Here is an 18,752-nt window from a genome sequence, read left to right as displayed (position 1 = left end):
ACTTTATAGAACAACTGACACTCTAAGCTTCCTAAGATTCTTTCTGGGTTAGTTGTTTGTCATCATCTACAGCAGTGGTGTCCAAACTTGTTGACTTGGGGGCCACATTGGGCTTAAACAATTTGGCCGTGGCCCGAAAGCAAACTGAATGTAAAGTAACAAGATATACATATATAGCCTATACATATATATGTGTACATGTATTAATATATATATGTGTGTATGTATATGTATGTATATATATATACATATGTGTGTGTGTGTGTATGTATATAAATATATATGTGTGTATATATGTTTATATCTACATATATGTATTTATGCTTGTATGCACTGTATGTACTGCGAGGAGGTGGCGACTTGTCCAAGGTATGCGCCGCCTTCTGCCAAAATGCGTGTGTGTGTATATATGTGTGAATATATACACACATACACACACACGCATTTGGGCAGAAGGCAGGGCATACCTTGGACAAGTTGCTACCTCCTCGCAGTACATACAGTGCATACCTACATACATACATATATATCGGCCAGCGAAAGTAACAGACCCAACGAAGCAACCAAGAGAGCCGGCTCCATCCTAGGCTGCCCACTAGTTCTTGGCCAATATCCAGTCCACGACAATAAGCGAGGGTCCGTCCAAAGAGACCGAGGTGTCCAATATGTGTTCATCCAGCCAGGCATTAGCAAAAACAAAAAAAACAAAAAGTGGAACTGCAAGTGAATTTGGGGAGGATTAAAAAAAGGTAGCCCAGGTGTCATGAACAAGTCAAATAATTTTGATTGTTGAACGATAAACTCGAGGTTAAATCTGACCTCCTGGGTGTTGAACTCAAAGTTTTGTGTGACTTAGGGGACATATTTTAACAGTTAAAAAGAATCAAGACTTTTTTGTCCGTCTGGTTAATAACGACTGTTGGAACCCACACAGCCTCTTGTATAAATCCACCACAAGCCCGTTGCAGACACTGGATTGCAGCAGTGCTGCATGGCATTTGTGGCTTTGCTGGATGCAAAGTGGAAAGGCCCCCCGGGGTCGTGTCAAGCTAAAGACGGCAGCCAAAGTTAATTGGATCGACTTCAGTCACCTCAGGCTCAGTATTAGAAAATCAAAATCAATGCCAATGGTAGAAAAGACAAGGGGAGGCTTAGCCTTCACTCCCAATTAGATTTTAGCCATGAAGTAGCATTCATTTTCTCAAAGTGGACAAGTCGACTGTGGGGGAAAAAAGGCGTCTGCAGAAATCCTGGGAAGCGCCTCTAATAAGGTTCTCTTTCTTCACCATCATCATAAAAGTGGCCATTGAGAGTGACTGGTAGATGGTGTGCTCTAAACTCATTAAGCAGGGATTTGATCTCATTGACGTTATTGGAGAAAACAGAACACTTACTGATTCTCGAGATGGTCAAAGTATTAGAAACGCCAATACAACCACACAAATAAAATATTAAATGTTTAATGGACAGTGTCAATTAAACTGTAGCAATAAGGTCATACTTTTTTGAATAATGTCTCAGAAATGGAGTGCAGAGCTGTCCCTAATAGTGTTTTTTTTCTTGGTTTAATGTGCCACCTGGTGGTGACAATCAAGATGCAAAAGTCACACCATGCTTATAACAGAACACCCCAGGCGTTCCAAGGTTGCCATCTAGCGGTTGGTATTCTTAATTACATTTCTAAATGATTTTAAGCCAATTGACAAACAGGGTGTCCTAGACTCAAAGTTTATCATTCTACCCACAGTATCCTGATCAGTTTTATGAATTGAGGAATTCTCAGACCTCCTCCAGAACAAAACTCTGACCCTCGTGGGCCTTCCGAGACCCTGCCTCTCTTATTAAGTACTTTCTTCTGCAAGACTGAGCCCTTGTACTGTAAGAACCCACCTACTGCTTGCAGTGTGCACCACAAGACCAAGCATTGTTGAGGGCGTCTCATGTTTATTAAAGCTTCAATACTATTAGCAGACACAAACACTGAGCCTCATGTTGTGAATTGTGTTCTGTCAATTGCAGTTATTTTCCAAAAATGCTGTTAGTTTATTTAAAGATAAGTTTGCATTATAAGCTATGGTTGATTCAATTGATCCACAAGATGCAATTTGCTGCATATTAGGTCTTTTGTTTGCAGTTTTTGGATGTTTTTTTTAGCGCTTTATCAGCAGAATAGATTAATCCAATTACCTGCATTGTCTGCCGCCTCTCACGAGCAGTTTTTCTTGATTTACAATGCACAGAAAATGTGTTCTTATCCCACATGAGGATAGTGGATGATGGGCAAAATTCCAAAAAAGTGCAGTTGCCTTTTACGATGGCTGCAATGCAATTTTTTAAAAGTAATTTGGTGAGGATGTCTTCTTTTTTGAATAAGTCTTGCTAAAAAGCCTCCAAAAAGTAATATGCACACATAACTAGAATATGCAGTGTCAGGGGAAACTGCATGTGAATGCTGTAAAGCTAAAGCCGAACTGAAATGCTAACTGTCAGCACGCCGGCCTGATAGCGTTGATTTATACAATATGCGACATTAAGTCACATATCAGCAAAACTAGCTAAAAAAAAAAAAAAGCTAACATGTTGATGTACGTCTGTAAAATTTGCTCAAAAGTTAGCATGCTAATGCTAACATGCTAACAGTTAACACGTCTCGAGTATTACTGTAAGTTAAATGACTCAGAAGTATACGTCTGCTAAATTAACAAAATGAACACATGCTATATGGTCCACGCCAGGGGTGTCCAAAGTGCTGCCCGGGGGCTAATTAAATGCAGGCCACAGCTTGATTTTTGTTGGCGCGCAGCACATTATAACGAGCAAATAAACACGTCCCGGATTAGAACACTGCACAAAAAAAAAAAAAAAAAAAAAAATGGAACCGTCTAAAATCCCCCCCAAAATGGGACCTGTAAACCAAAATGGCTGACGACCTGTACTTCTTACTGTTTTTGATCTTTGATGATTTCCAGGTGTCCTGTCATGATGAACCCATCCATCCATCAATCTTCTTCCGCTTATCCGGTTTTGGGTCGCGGGGGCAGTAGCCTAAGCAGAGAAGCCCAGACTTCCCTCCCCCCAGCCACACCCGGAGGTTCCCGAGGCGTTCCCAGGCCAGCCGGGAGACATAGTCTTCCCAACGTGTCCCGGGTCTTCCCCGTGGCCTCCTACCGGTTGGCCGTGCCCTAAAAACATCCGTAGGGAGGCGTTCAGATGGCATCCTGACTAGATGCCCGAACCACCTCATCTGGCTCCTCTCGATGTTGAGGAGCAGCGGCTTTACTTTGAGCTCCTCCCGGATGACAGAGCTTCTCACCCTATCTCCAAGGGAGAGTCCCGCCACCCGGCAGAGGGAACTCATTTCTGCCGCTTGTACCCGTTGTCCTTTCGCTCATAACCCAAAGTGCATGACCATAGGTGAGGATGGGAACGTAGATCGATCGGTAAATTGAGAGCTTTGCCTTCCGGCTCAGCTCCTTCTTCACCACAACGGATCGACACAGCGTCCGCATTACTAAAGACGGCACACCGATCCGCCTGTTGATCTCACGATCCACTCTTCCCTCACTCGTGAACAAGACTCCGAGGTACTTGAACTCCTCCACTTGGGGCAAGATCTCCTCCCCAACCCGGAGATGGAACTCCACCCTTTTCCGGGCGAGAACCATGGACTCGGACTTGGAGGTGCTGATTCTCATCCCAGTCGCTTCACACTCGGCTGTGAACCGATCCAGTGAGAGCTGAAGATCCTGGCCATCTGCAAAAAGATGTTGTGGTCCTGCAGCCACCAAACCGGATCCCCTCAACACCCTGACTGCCGCCTAGAAATTCTGTCTTTAAAAGTTATGAACAGAATCGGTGACAAAGGGCAGCCTTGGCGGAGTCCAACCCTCACTGGAAACGGGTCCGACTTACTGCCGGTAATGCGGACCAAGCTCTGACACTGATCATAAATGGATCGGACTGCCATAATCACAGAGTCCCGCACTTTAATCATGTGATCATTTTGCGTACCAGCATAACACTATGTAGGGGTTGGCAACCCAAAACATAGAAAGAGCCATATTGGACCAAAAATACAAAAAACAAATCTGTCTGGAGCCGCAAAAAATGAAAAGCCGTATATAAGTCTTATAATGAAGGCAACACATGACGGAAGTGTCTATATTAACTATAATAGCCTACTATCAAAATGACTATGTGTCGCAGGCTGAAGCAAGTCTTTGTTTACAGAAATGTGGAAATTTAATATTTATTCTACACATTTTTACAACATTAGAAACCATTAGTAAATCAGAGGCTACTCAGAATGTAAGATAACTCCTAGAAATTACTGGCTTTTAATGACCAAAGGTATAGATGTGTGTGTCCAAGTTAAAGGAAACTGGCAGGCTGTCTTTTAATTGATTTATTACAATCTTTGGCAAGCTAGGTAATGTTTGCTGTGGTCTGGAACAACATGGCACACAAACAACAATCTAAAATGCAGCCAATATTACATACAGAAGATGTAAGACATGCAAAACTAAATTATATACAAAGAGGATCAAAGTAAAGGATATTAAATGAGTTCAAATATACCTACAAATGAGGCATAATGATGCAATATGTACATACAGCTAGCGTAAATAGCATGTTGGCATTGATTAGCTTGCAGTCATGCACTGACCAAATATGCCTCCAACAATTCAATAACATAAACAAAGCTCACATTTGTGCATTCATGCACAGCATTAAACTTTTGGTGGACAAAATGAGACAAAGAAGGAGTGGAAGATTTTACATGTAAACAAACTGTTGCGTCGCAATCCACAGTTCAAGAACCGCCGAAGTTAGTAGGACAAAACGATGTTCAACAATATACTCTCAACGGTGAAGCATACACACAAACATATTACACAGTGGGCTTTCTAACAATTGGGAAGGTTTGTGTCATGTTTGTCCTCAAACAAAAAACATACTAAAACAGAAAAATTAATTTTCGCCCATCTTTTTCCATTTTCAATAATTTTTTAAAAATGCTCCAGGGAGCCACTCGGGCAGCACCCCTGGTACACATACTACAGTTTGAGGATCACTGGCCTATTGGCAATAATTTTCCTCAAAATAAGTTTTTAAGATTCTGGTACAATTATTTGTCCATTTCCATCTGGCAACACTGCATAGTGCAGCTCTTTAAACGTTCATCTACTTCATCGGAAGTACTGTAGGAATTGTCCCACTGGGAAGTCTCAAGTTCCAACTTCAAAGAGTTTCAGTCAAAAGTAAAAACTTCTGCTTTTTTCTACAGCCCTGTAGTTACTGTCAGTGTTGGGTGTAAACATCACAAAGTCTACCAGACAATTGTTCTGCTTAGGAGATCGTATCAGAGTTGTAACAAAGTTGGGATGACGTCTGTTTGAAAAGCCTAAGATGCAATACTCGAAACGGAGTATAAAGTTTTAACACCCGACGCCGATTTATCCCTGTCTGTTGTGTTTAAAGCAATTGTGGTAACACCAGACAATGGCACAATGCGGTTCTGAAATGCAAATGCAAATACATGCAGGATCTGCAGGAGTGGTGCAGATTTTGCCAAACCTCTGTGTGAAAGAGAATGATCAGGTTATCTCCTGTCATCCAACAATAAAAGTCAAATGCAGCCTGTCTGGAAAGTAGGGCTGTGAATCTTTGGGCACCACACGATTTGATTCAGAATCGATTCTCGAGTCAAAACGATTCTAGATTCAAAACCAATACTTTTTTAATAACCTTGGGTGCCTCTTCTATTATTAACTGCATTAACAAAATATGTACATTTCTATATTACTTAAAATAAGACTGTTTTTGTTTAATAAATTCTACCCAAACATTTAATAAATCAAATACAAATAAGGCAACAAGAGAAGTATCTTACACTTTTCTTTTGTAAAGTAAATCTGTACAGCAAATATGGGTATCTACATCAACAATATGATTTGCCTGAGTGGTTTTTGATTTATTTTAATCGATTAGGAATCGCATTTTTTTTGACACCCCTACGAGAAAGTGACTCTAAATTGAGACCCTCCTTAACAACAGATGTTTCACACTTTGATCTGCAACTTTTATGGTTGTAGGACTCTTCCTGGAAGGAGTGTAGTTGAGTTTTTGGGGGGAGTTTTGCCCATCATTCACTATCCCTATGTGAGACAAGACCATATGTGTGTCTTTCCCTTTTTTGTGCGTTGTAAATGGTGAAAAACTGCTTGTACAATGCAAGTATTGTATACGAGATACATATTACTCCAATAAAATCCTCTAAAATCACATAAAAAAATTGCCTACAGCGCTTCTTTTAAATGCTGTGACCTGCATATCAACCAAGCTACAGCGTCATAGTTATTGTAAGAGCTAACACAGAGGAACTACTTTTCTGGCATCATGACACATCGCTTCTGCTCCTACGACCACTATCAAGAATCCTGCTACTACCGCAAATTCCGGAATATAAGCCGTTACTTTTTACCAGCACTTTGAACCCTTCGGCTTATAAGACGGAGCGGCTAATTTATGGAGTTTTAAATAAAATAATACTAATGATTATTTTATTAAAAAAAACAAGCAAAAACACTGACAGAGTGTTTTATTATTTGTGCTTTGGCGCCATCTTTTAGACGGATTTGTTCTCTGCAAGTACTGCAGTGTTCTTCCATTCATTGGTAGTCCTTTTTTTTTTTTTTTTCAACCGGAGTGCGGTTCGGTCTTCTAGCCGTCCATAGCGTTTCTACCCAAATGGATTCTTCATTCATCACTCCAAGCAACGTTTTAAGTTTTACAATATAACTAAAACTGTTTATACTTACTAAACCGTCTCATGTGTGATGTCTGTAGCTGTTTTTTCATACATATTTGTACCTACTATCGTAATGTAATGACACTACCGTCGTTAGCATTAGCTAATATGCTAACACATTGACGAGTGTATATGTTAGTATTATTAACATACAATGGCATTCTTTTTGTGTTTTTTCAGTTTCACAAATTCTTCAGTAAATTCACCAAACCGTCGCCCTTTAGTCTGTTTAGCTGATTGGAGAGCTAGCTTGCGCAGCTAGTGGGTCCATGACAATGACTACTGTTTTGTTTGATCAGCCGTTTTACTGCTGTTTTACAGACACTGTTTGGAAACAATTAATGTACATAAATAAACATTTACAGAATCCTTCTGTGTAAATAACTCATTTGGCAACATATCTGTGCCTTATAGTCCAGTGCGGCTAATATATAGAAAACAATTTAGTGTGTGCGGCTTATACCCTGGTGCACTTTATGGTCCGGAAAATACAGTCACTACTACCTAGCTTGAGCTGGTTGCTACCTGCAACTAAAAAAAGAAGAAGCTTGAGCTGATTCTCTTACTGATGTATTGTCTTTGAGTTAGTCAATCAACTTTAAAAATCCACACGCTACCAACTTGATACTATATGGCTCTCAATTGCGCTGTCAAAAAATGAAATGCAACGTCGCTAGGAACCATTTTTTTATCAGAGGATGAGGTTTAGTCTGAATTCAGCAACTCAAGCAGCTCACAAGTGCTGAAAGATACAACCATCCCATCTGTCAGCCTCACAATGAGAGCGGAAATGTTAAATAACTGTTTTATGTTCTTATTAAAAAATAGTGCTACATGAAAATGCTCCAAGGCTCTCACATGTTCTGCCTTAAGTGGTAGCGAACACAGAAAGTGCTCTCTTTGCTATTGTTGTTGACGGGAGTAGCGTTCGTTGCTCTGTGAAAATCAATCAATTAAATCAATACTTTAAATATTACAATAAAATGTGCCTGCTACTACATTACATACATACTTACAGCATGCGTATAATATAGTGTGGAAGATTTTTGGATGTTTTTAGAGTTCTTCAGAGGCAGAATAGAATCTACCGTATTTTTCGGACTATAAGGCGCACTTAAAATTATTTCATTTTCTCAAAAATCGACAGTGCGCCTAATGTACGGAATAATTCTGGTTGTGCTTACCGACCTCCAAGCAATTTTATTTGGTACATGGTGTAATGATAAGTGTGACCAGTAGTTGGTCCTCACACATAAGAGATACGTGTAGACTGCAATATGACGCCAGTAAACTTACACATGGCACTCAAAAATCTGTCAAAATGTTTTATTATGACTTTGAAGCTGCACCGCTTGATGGATTGTCGGCTACCGTAGTCAGAGATACAAGTATTACTATGGTGTGTGTATAAGGCCCGCTAAATGGCACCCATTAGCAGACATATTATCTGGCGTTTTGTTTCACAATATTGTGCAAAACCAACTTTTCTTACCTTCTGGTACATGCTGAGATCAGCATAAGTCCTGAAAATTTGCGCACGTCCACCACTGTAGTCCGTGCCGATTACGTAGTCGATAAGCTTCTTATTTTACACTCTCTTCTTGATATGGGACATTCACCCTCTGCTGCTGCCATTTGTAATATAAAGTAGTGTAAAGTTCTAACTTATATCTCACTTTGGAAGCGCTAAAAACTACCGGTGTAGTGGCTTTACATAATTTACCAACGGAACTTTAGTTATTAGAGAGTTCCGGTCGGACGGTTTTTCACGAGACACATCTCCGGTGTTGTTGCACTAGTGAGCCACGGATGTGTAGCTGCTGCTCCGTTGTTGATATAAGTAAAGTCTGACTGTAATTAAAACAGTTAGCTCCATCTTTTGACACTTCTTGCACGCTACACCGCTACAACAAAGATGGCGGGGAGAAGATGCTGCCGAAAGTGAGCCACGTAAATAAGACCGCCCACAAAATGGCGCATTCTGAAGCGACTGTCAGAAAGCGACTTGAAGATTAGATCAGATTTGATTAGTTCATTTCAAAGAGGACAATGCAATGTCATAAAAACACATGACTACACACAGCTTTTTGCAGATGATGTGGTCCTGATGGCTTCATCTGGCCAGGATCTTCAGCTCTCACTGGATCGGTTCGCAGCCGAGTGTGAAGCGACTGGGATGAGAATCAGCACCTCCAAGTCCGAGTCCATGGTTCTCGCCCGGAAGAGGGTGGCATGCCATCTCCGGGTCGGGGAGGAGACCCTGACCCAAGTGGAGGAGTTCAAGTACCTAGGAGTCTTGTTCACGAGTGAGGGAAGAGTGAATCGTGAGATCAACAGGCGGATCGGTGCAGCGTCTTCAGTAATGCGGACGCTGTATCGATCCGTTGTGGTGAAGAAGGAGCTGAGCCGGAAGGCAAAGCTCTCAATTTACCGGTCGATCTACGTTCCCATCCTCACCTATGGTCATGAGCTTTTGGGGCGGTATAGCTCGGTTGGTAGAGCGGCCGTGCCAGCAACTTGAGGGTTGCAGGTTCGATCCCCGCTTCCGCCATCCTAGTCACTGCCGTTGTGTCCTTGGGCAAGACACTTTACCCACCTGCTCCCAGTGCCACCCACACTGGTTTAAATGTAACTTAGATATTGGGTTTCACTATGTAAAGCGCTTTGAGTCACTTGAGAAAAAGCGCTATATAAATGTAATTCACTTCACACTTCACTTCACTTTGGGTTATGACCGAAAGGACAAGATCACGGGTACAGGCGGCCGAAATGAGTTTCCTCCGCCGGGTGGCGGGTCTCTCTCTTAGAGATAGGGTGAGAAGCTCTGCCATCTGGGGGGAGCTCAAAGTAAAGCCGCTGCTCCTCCACATCGAGAGGAGCCCACTGTTTCCCACACATTCATTTATTTGTGGCGGCCCGCCACGAAATAATTACGTCCGCCACAAATAGATTTTTCGGCTTTTGACTCGCTCGACCGCTCATTCACTCTGTCTGTGAATGTAGCTTGTAGTTACAATTCCGGTGCAGTAGGTGGCGGTAGCCTACTATGCATTGTAACTCCGCCAATAGCACTTAATTCACCTGGTGCACCAGAAGAAGAAGAAGAAGACCACGACGACGAAGTAAAAGAAGAACGGACCGACCGGATCAAAATACGAGGGTAAGACGTCTTGGCAAACAAGTTCAAAAGTGGTCCGAACCTGTGCAGTGTGCAGCACCGACTCGGATTTTCATAATATTTATTTTCGGGATTTTAATGCATTTATTTTGAAAGGACAGCTGGAGAGAGACGGGGGAGGGGGGAGAGAGGGTAAGAGGGGGGATTGACGCGGAGCAAAGCGACTGTCAGGTGGGATCGAACTGGGTCGCCGCAGCGGGTGCTCTACCAGGTGAGATAGGTTATAGCTGCATCGCTCGCGGCTCGTCATATATTTAACGTTAATCCGCGATTTCACCGAGCGTTTCACTGACGGTGAGCTGCCTGACGCTGCTTCATTAACACCACCGCTGTTTGACTCGGGGGCCGGGGCAGACGCACGCAGTAACAGTCACCTGTTACCATACCGACGAGCTAACGTGTCCAGGTTATAACCCTGTTGTCAATAAACACACGTGGAGACGGTGCTTCAGATACTGCATTAATACTGAAGCTAAATTGTCCACTGTCCACTGCAGCATGTGAATGCAATGAAAAGAATAAAATCTGAGCCAACCAGCTGTTAAAATGTTGTCCAGGTTAATGTTTTGGCCATTAAAGGCCCTTCATTTCAAGATTTCAACTGTGATCGGGCTTTAAAAAGGTGGCTGACCTGTTCAGATGGGTGTAACTGCTACTGGTCAAATAATGTGAAATAGAATTTAATTTTACATGTATGCAATGCCATTTAAATGTCATTACAGATAATAATAATAATAATAATAATAATAAATACTGTGTAGTGTTGTAAATAGTCAACGGGAAGGATTTTAGTAAGATATATAAAATAAAATCAGTCTTTACATTAATAAATAAGAATTACAAAACAAATGTTCTCTTTTTCCTAATGTCAAGATTGACCAGCGCAATAACTACAGATCTCATCGCATTATCGATGAAATGCTGGAGATCTTGGGAGAGGTTATTGAGGAACCAGTCCTCTCTGAAATCCAATCTTCAAAGGCAATTACCATGGAGGTTGATGAAAGTACAGTCGTCTCCACAGCCAGGCAGCTCGATGTGGTATGGAAGTAGAATTTCATCAAAATCTTACATATCCTGGGTCATATATGTGAATACTTACTACTTTGCTTTCTCTCAGATACCTGGATAAAGACGGTCATGTTTTCAACCAGTTCCTGGACCTGGTTGAACTTGCTGATGGCAGACCACACACTATTGTGACAACCATAAAGACTGCAATCTGTAAGAAAGGCCTGCCAACAGAAAGACTTTATGGAGTGGGGACTGATGGAGCAGCTGTTATGACAGGTATTATTATACATAGCATGTAAAATTGTTTGTTATAACCTATGTTTGTGACTGATTAATTTATTTTTAAAAAACTTTTTTTTTTTTAAATTCAGGGCGTGTGAATGGTGTTGTGAAGCAACTTACTGACAGCTATCCAAAGATCGTGGGTGTGGCTTGTGCAGCCCATAGATTAGCCCTTGCCTGCAAGGACTCATCCAACCATGTTAAGTACATGGCCACCTTCAGAGATCACCTGCAAGATCTCCACTTATTCTTCCGCAACAGTGCAAATCGCACTGCAACACTCAAGGCAGCATCCATCACCCTTGGTGTTGGTGACTTCAAAATGAAGGTAATTGTAATTTGATACTGTAGTATTTATATTTTGTGTATTCATAATGTAAAATGTGATAGCATAGTTATTTTCTGTCTATTACAATATTCTGTCTTTTTTGCAACATTTCCAGGAAGTATAAGACACACGTTGGCTGTCTCAGCACAAGGCAATTGAGAACTTGCAGAGAAACCTGCCAGCAGTCCTGGCAGCCCTGGCAGAGGAGGCAGAAATGCGTAGATGTCCGGTGGCAAAGGGTCTCTACACTTTTTGTGCCACCTACAGACATACTTGCCAACCCTCCCGGATTTTCCGGGAGACTCCCGAAATTCAGCGCCTCTCCCGAAAACCTCCCGGGAGACAAATTTTCTCCCGAAAATCTCCCGAAATTCAGGCGGAGCTGGAGGCCACGCCCCCTCCAGCTCCATGCGGACCTGAGTCCGCTTTCCCACAATATAAAGAACGTCTACAGTAAAGCAGTCCGTCTGCCGTAAACAGCAATGTTGTGACACTCTTAAACAGGACAATACTGCCATCTAGTGCATTTGATGAAAGCACTTTTGTGCGTGCCACACAGCAATGCATAATCAGCAGTGTTGGGACTAACGCGTTACAAAGTAACGCGTTACTGTAACGCCGTTAGTTTCGGCGGTAACTAGTAATCTAACGCGTTATTTTTTTATATTCAGTAACTCCGTTACCGTTACTACATGATGCGTTACTGCGTTATTTTACGTTACTTTTTATGTAGTATAAAGTGTGTTTTATCGGAGGGCTGCTGTGTCGTTCTGATTCTTCTTGTGTCACAAGCCGGAGAAGAGAGAGAGACATGCGCTCTGTGTGGGTGTGTCTGAGTGTGAGTGTGGGGAGCGAGGGGGGGGCGTGTCTGATCATGGCGGAGCCAGAAGTCGAGTTTGCTAACATGGAGATATTTTCACTACTTTTCTTTTGTCGAGCACAAAGAAAATAACATTTTAGTTAAATGTAAATTGTGCTTTGGATCAAAGATGCCATCTACTGCCCAAAACAGCAATTTAAATCTGCTGAAACAAGCTACATAGCAACATGCTTCGACGAAGCTAGTAAAGAGAGACAGAGACTCTGATGCCACTTCACTTCCACCACCACCACCATTCACCGCTGAAGGTACACACTCTGTCAATCAATGTTCCCTCTAATTGTTCATGTGTGAGCAAATGCAAAAAGTCCCTGAGCATTGAGTGGAGTCCATGTGAGCAACTTTAGACGTGCACACTGTGGCTACACCAGCAGCACACCTGTCCCAAACCTCACTAAATAACAACTTACATCTCCATCCATCCATCCATTTTCTACCGCTTGTCCCTTTCGGGGTCGCTGGAGCCTATCTCAGCTGCATTCGGGCGGAAGGCAGTGTACACCCTGGACAAGTCCCCACCTCATCACAGGGCCAACACAGATAGACAGACAACATTCTCTTATTATTAGAATCAAATGACAGCAGTAATTTCCATTTCTAATATAAGTGTTTAGGCCCACTTATAATGACAATAACAAAAAATATTGTTTTTCATGAACTGTGTACTTGTATTGTTTGTCTGGGTGGAGGTCCTGCTTTGGAAATAATTTGTACCCCTTTCAGACATTGCATTTAGTTCCCATTAAAACATGTTGCACAATGAGATGTAAGCAGGGGATCATGTGTACATTCCTGCAACTTCCTCTTTGTAAAAAATATATTTTTATTAGTATTTATTTAATATACTAACAGCATTTAATGATTAATATTTATAAATTAAGATTCCTAATAAATGACACTAGAATAAGCACACATTTGATTGGTAAATCATAGTGTAACGACCTGGAATGACACTTTATGTGTGGTGTTGGAGTTGTCCGACTTTTTGTGTGGCTGTAAACGCATCACTGGCTAAGTGCCATATGTGCAAGTGTTGGCGCACGTGAGAGAGCGAGCGGCTGCTGTTGATATAACAAAGTTGCTTTTGGTCTGGTTTGTACTGCAGAAAATGACCAGTTTTGCTAGATATCATTTTTTTACTAATGTTTTGGTGATGTGTTTATGGCCGACAGTAAAGAGTTTTGCTCAGTAAAGTGATGGATGGAATTCATGTCCTCAAAGCGTCCCGACAGACGTTACAATATTTGAACAATGATGATGAAAACAGTTTTCTCTGTCGTGTCCGTGTCGTGTCGAAAATTGTTATGCGCTTATTTTTTTATTTGATTTTGTGCATGGCATAGATTTGCCGTGCGCAGAGGACGCTTGAGCAGTGCGCAATTGCACATGCGCGCTCCTGAGAGGGAACGTTGCTGTCAATTCTCTTATATACTCTTTCATTCTAGACTTCTAGAGTGTTTGATTATCACATCACTCTAAATGTATAGACTATAAAGTTCACAAACATAAAGAGGGATCCTAGTGGGCCAGGCCAATCTTTCCTTATCTCTAAACTAAAACTGGGGAAATGTGTAGTGTTCTGGGTTTCAGACATGATTTTGTATAAGAATTACTTGAGGAAGAAAATGCCTGGTTAGACTTTGTGTATGTAGTGTGTGCCTTTCTTGGTTTACATCTATGCTGTTATTATGCTGTTTGTTACTTATGTATGTTATGTTGCAGCTATTTAAAATAGTTTTGTCAATTTGTTCTGGCCAGAAACAAATTGGCCTTTGTAACATATCTTTGTCTTTGTGTGTTGTATGTAGACCACATGGCTTAGCAGAGTTGAGTGATGCAAATGCATGTCAAGTTGATCAACAGATTGTATTATTCTCCAGTGCAATAACAGTACTGAAATGAAGGCTAAAAGGGCATTAATTGGAGCTTTAAAAAAAAAAGAAAAAAGAAGTAACTAAATAGTTACTTTTCACAGTAACGCATTACTTTTTGGTGTAAGTAACTGAGTTAGTAACTGAGTTACTTTTGAAATGAAGTAACTAGTAACTGTAACTAGTTACTGCTTTTCAGTAACCAACCCAACACTGATAATCAGAGAGGGTGTTCAGCATGGTTAGAAAGATAGTGACAGAGAATAGAACAAGGATGGAAAATTCAACCCTTAACTCAACAATGAGTAGATGAGTGTTATGTGTGTGTATATGTGTAAATAAATGAACACTGAAATTCAAGTATTTATTTTATTTATATATATATATATATATATATATATATATATATATATATATATATATATATATATATATATATATATATATATAGCTAGAATTCACTGAAAGTCAATTATTTCACACACATATATATATATATATATATATATATATATATATATATATATATATATATATATATATATATATATATATATATATATATATATATATATATATATATATATATATATCCATCCATTTCTACCGCTTATTCCCTTCGGGGTCGCGGGGATATATATATATATATATATATATATATATATATATATATATATATATATATGTATATATATATATATATATATATATATGTATATATATATATATATATATATATATATATATGTATATATATATATATGAAATAGAAATACTTGACTTGGTGAATTCTAGCTGTAAATATACTCCTCCCCTCTTAACCACGCCCCCACCCCAACCACGCCCCCTGCACCCACCCCCCGAAATTGGAGGTCTCAAGGTTGGCAAGTATGCCTACAGATTTGTGGCTGCTGTTTACCTGCAAGCTGATGTTTTGCCCCACTTTGCCAGTCTCTCCAGAGTATTTCAGATAGCAGACGTCAACTTCCTTCATATAAAGGAGATGGTATGCTGAATGTGCACATTTAATTAGTGTGATAAAAGTCAGTGTGTTTTGATACATTGAAATAGGGGTCCTTTCCATATCTGACCAGTAACAGCAGCTATGTTTTTTTGTTTTGTTTTGTAATTTAGGTCCCTGTCACCATTAATACTCTGAGGAACATCAGAGAAGCTGGACAGACTCCACTCCCGGGATCATTTCTGTCTCGCCTCCACGAGGACCTGGATAATTCCCAAGGTCTTGGGGCCTTTAACATACAGCATGAGGAGGAGAGGCACAGGAGAGGACGGGGGCAAGGAGATGGCCAGGAAGCCACAAGGGAGGGGCAGTGGGCCAGATTCCAGCAAGAGGTAAATAATGATGGTCATCGCCGCTGCCGCCGCCACCCCCCACCCCCCGACCACACCACCACAAATAGATGCCTGTCCTGTGGGAAACACTGGGAGCCAGATGAGGTGGTTCGGGCATCTGCTCAGGATGCCACCCGAACGCCTCCCTAGGGAGGTGTTTAGGGCACGTCCAACCGGTAGGAGGCCACGGGGAAGACCCAGGACACGTTGGGAAAACTATGTCTCCCGGCTGGCCTGGGAACGCCTCGGGATCCCCCGGGAGGAGCTGGACGAAGTGGGTGGGGAGAGGAAAGTCTTGGTTTCCCTGCTTAGGCTGCTGCCCCCGCGACCCGACCTCGGATAAGCGGAAGAAGATGGATGGATGGATGGATGCACACAGTTAAAAAAAGCCAGAATTAGCCAGAAGGCTAGTTTTCATCTGTAGTCCCCTGGCCATGATGTAAAAAAAGGCAGTCTAATTAGAATTTAAAAGAAAAAGAAAAGAAGGAGAGAGAAAAAGAAAAAAAGCACACAATACATAAACAATATGATAAAAAATAAAATACAACATCACAACATAACATTTATCTCAGCATCAAAACAGGCTCATATATTAGTGCTGGCATCTATAGGCGTTGATAAGCCACATTTTAAATTTTTTTGTGAAGGCCTTGTAAGTTGTGACCAGTTTAACCTCCTCAGGTACTGAGTTCCACACATTTGCACTTCTTACTGACCAGGCCGACTTACTGAATGTCGATGGTCTGTAAAACATAATCTATGCAACATTTTGACCAAAGAACCACCATTACATATTATGTAGACCACAAGGGAATGTTTTAAATTTAGGAAAAAATAAAAAATATGACCCGTTTAATGCGCCTTATAATCCGGTGCGCCTTTTGTATGAAAAAAGACTTGAATAGACCGGCTCATCGGCAGTGTGCCTTATAATCCGGTGCGCCCTATGGTCCGGAAAATAAAGTATCGCATGCCTGCATTGTTAGTTGCCTCTTACTAACAGTTTTTTACTATTTAGAATGCACAGACAAGGGAAAGACGTGTGTGTTCTTGTCTCACATAAGGGTCAAAATTCCGGAAAAAGTGCAGTTGATTTACTGCTTAGCGCAGAGTTTGTGCAAAAAACCTTTTTAGGTGTAACTCATGTTTTATTTTTGAGCTGTCGCTGATTTTCCAAACTGCCACGTTGCAGTTTGTGTGTTTTAGCCGCACAGAGCACCGACTGTCTGGACCTTGGACACACAAAGTGGACTGTGTCGGCCGGAATCAGGGCGGGGGTCATCTTAAACTTTGCGAAGGATGACTTCAAATAAAGTCACTCCTCCTTTTTTCTCGTTCTTCTTGCAGGATTGGTGTTCTCTCCGACAGACCTCCACAAGGCCACTCCCTCTGCGCACACAAAAACAGTTTCGGAGGGGGGCTGGTCTGTGGGCGGGGAGCGTGAGCATGCCCCTTTCAGAGGAAGTGAGCACAGACTAGTGGAATGTAGTTGCCTTTAGTGGAAGAAGAGCGCAAAAGGTGGCTAAGGGCTAGCTTGCTATGACCAGCTAGACATAGAGCGATAGACACATAGATAGAGAAGAGAGGGATGAAAACATGCCTCACTTCACCGTGGTACCTGTGAAGGATCGAGGCCAGTCCTCCGGCTATGACAGTCTTGAAGGGATCAACTGGGTGGACCACGGTGACGGTGGACAGCTGGATCATCAAGACACTGTCAGTTCTGATGGTAAGCAAACTTTTCCTAAAAGTTTCGAAAGAGCTCCCTTTACGGTTACCATTGCGATTCTCCAATACCAGAACCAGTTTTTCAAGCTCTTTTTTCCACTATTGGAATGGAAACCCACACAAAGAGTGGGTGCAGTTGCATGCAGCTGGGTGGCGGGGCGTTAGAGCGCTACACAGCAGCAACAAAACGGCCTCAAGAGCCGCCTGGGTACAAAAGATGGAACTCTTTTTGTGCCAAGGGAGGGTTTGCTTCTGCCTCAGCTTGTCACTCACGTGTTGCTTACAAGGGGGGGAGGAGGCCATTAAGCGTCCAAAACAAAGGCAAGGAGAGGAGTTTGTGGCGGGCGGGTATGATCATGTGGGGTTTTTACATGGGCCTGAAGGAAAGAAAACATTGACAAAACTTTTTTATTTTTGGGGGGGATTAAAAGTCTCATTGGGTGCGGTCCCTGGAATGAATCAGACTATAACCACATCTGAACCAGACGCCTGGAAAGCCGCACTTTACTTGGTACAAAACCCACACACTGTCTGCAAATAGTGAGCCCACTGTGAACACGCTTCTAAATACAGTAAATACTCAATCCGTATGGAGGTTATGGCCTCAGAACTTTTGTGAATATTTGAGGCACCCACAAATATTAAAACTTAAAGTGTTTACAAAGTACAACGAAGAAGAACCATGATAAACATTCTGAATTTATTTCATCCATCCATTCATTCATTCTCAAAATAATCTTACTCATCTCATCATATGAAATGTAACTTACCGTATTTTTCGGACTATAAGTCGCAGTTTTTTTCATAGTTTGGCCGGGGGTTGCGACTTATACTCAGGAGCGACTTATGTGTGAAATTATTAACACATTACCGTAAAATATCAAATAACATTATTTCGCACGGAAGAGACTAGACGTACAAGATTTCATGGGATTTAGCAATTAGGAGTGACAGATTGTTTGGTAAACGTATAGCATGTTCTATATGTTATAGTTGTTTGAATGACTCTTACCATAATATGTTATGATAACATACCAGGCACGTTCTCAGTTGGTTATTTATGCGTCATATAACGTACACTTATTCAGCCTGTTGTTCACTATTCTTTATTTATTTTAAATTGCCTTTCAAATGTCTATTCTTGGTGTTGGGTTTTATCAAATACATTTCCCCAAAAAATGCGACTTATACTCCAGTGCGACTTATATATGTTTTTTTTCCTTCTTTATTATGCATTTTCGGCCGGTGCGAAATACTTCACCGAGTATTATTTATTTATTTATTTATTTTTTATTGTGATTACTTAT

General features: G+C 41.4%; 1 protein-coding gene and 1 long non-coding RNA gene across 2 annotated transcripts in view; both read left to right on the top strand.

The window, feature by feature from the left end:
• The window catches only part of LOC140678870 (uncharacterized), a 24,497-nt gene extending 12,299 nt beyond the window's left edge, over positions 1-12,198 (top strand). Inside the window, exons 2-4 of the long non-coding RNA XR_012050518.1 lie at positions 10,863-11,279; positions 11,375-11,613; positions 11,729-12,198. This is a non-coding gene — a long non-coding RNA (uncharacterized lncRNA). The remainder of the gene's footprint in view (positions 1-10,862; positions 11,280-11,374; positions 11,614-11,728) is intronic.
• Positions 12,199-15,384: 3,186 nt separating this feature from the next.
• slc12a4 (solute carrier family 12 member 4) overlaps positions 15,385-18,752 on the top strand; it is a 50,198-nt gene continuing 46,830 nt past the window's right edge. Inside the window, exons 1-2 of the mRNA XM_061964531.2 lie at positions 15,385-15,717; positions 17,065-17,446. Of these exons, the coding sequence (XP_061820515.1) occupies positions 17,314-17,446 (133 nt within the window). The 5' untranslated portion in view covers positions 15,385-15,717; positions 17,065-17,313. The remainder of the gene's footprint in view (positions 15,718-17,064; positions 17,447-18,752) is intronic.

The sequence above is a fragment of the Nerophis lumbriciformis genome, linkage group LG06 (genome assembly GCF_033978685.3).
Source record: "Nerophis lumbriciformis linkage group LG06, RoL_Nlum_v2.1, whole genome shotgun sequence".
NCBI lineage: Eukaryota > Metazoa > Chordata > Actinopteri > Syngnathiformes > Syngnathidae > Nerophis > Nerophis lumbriciformis.
This window is presented reverse-complemented; position numbering and strand designations above follow the sequence as displayed.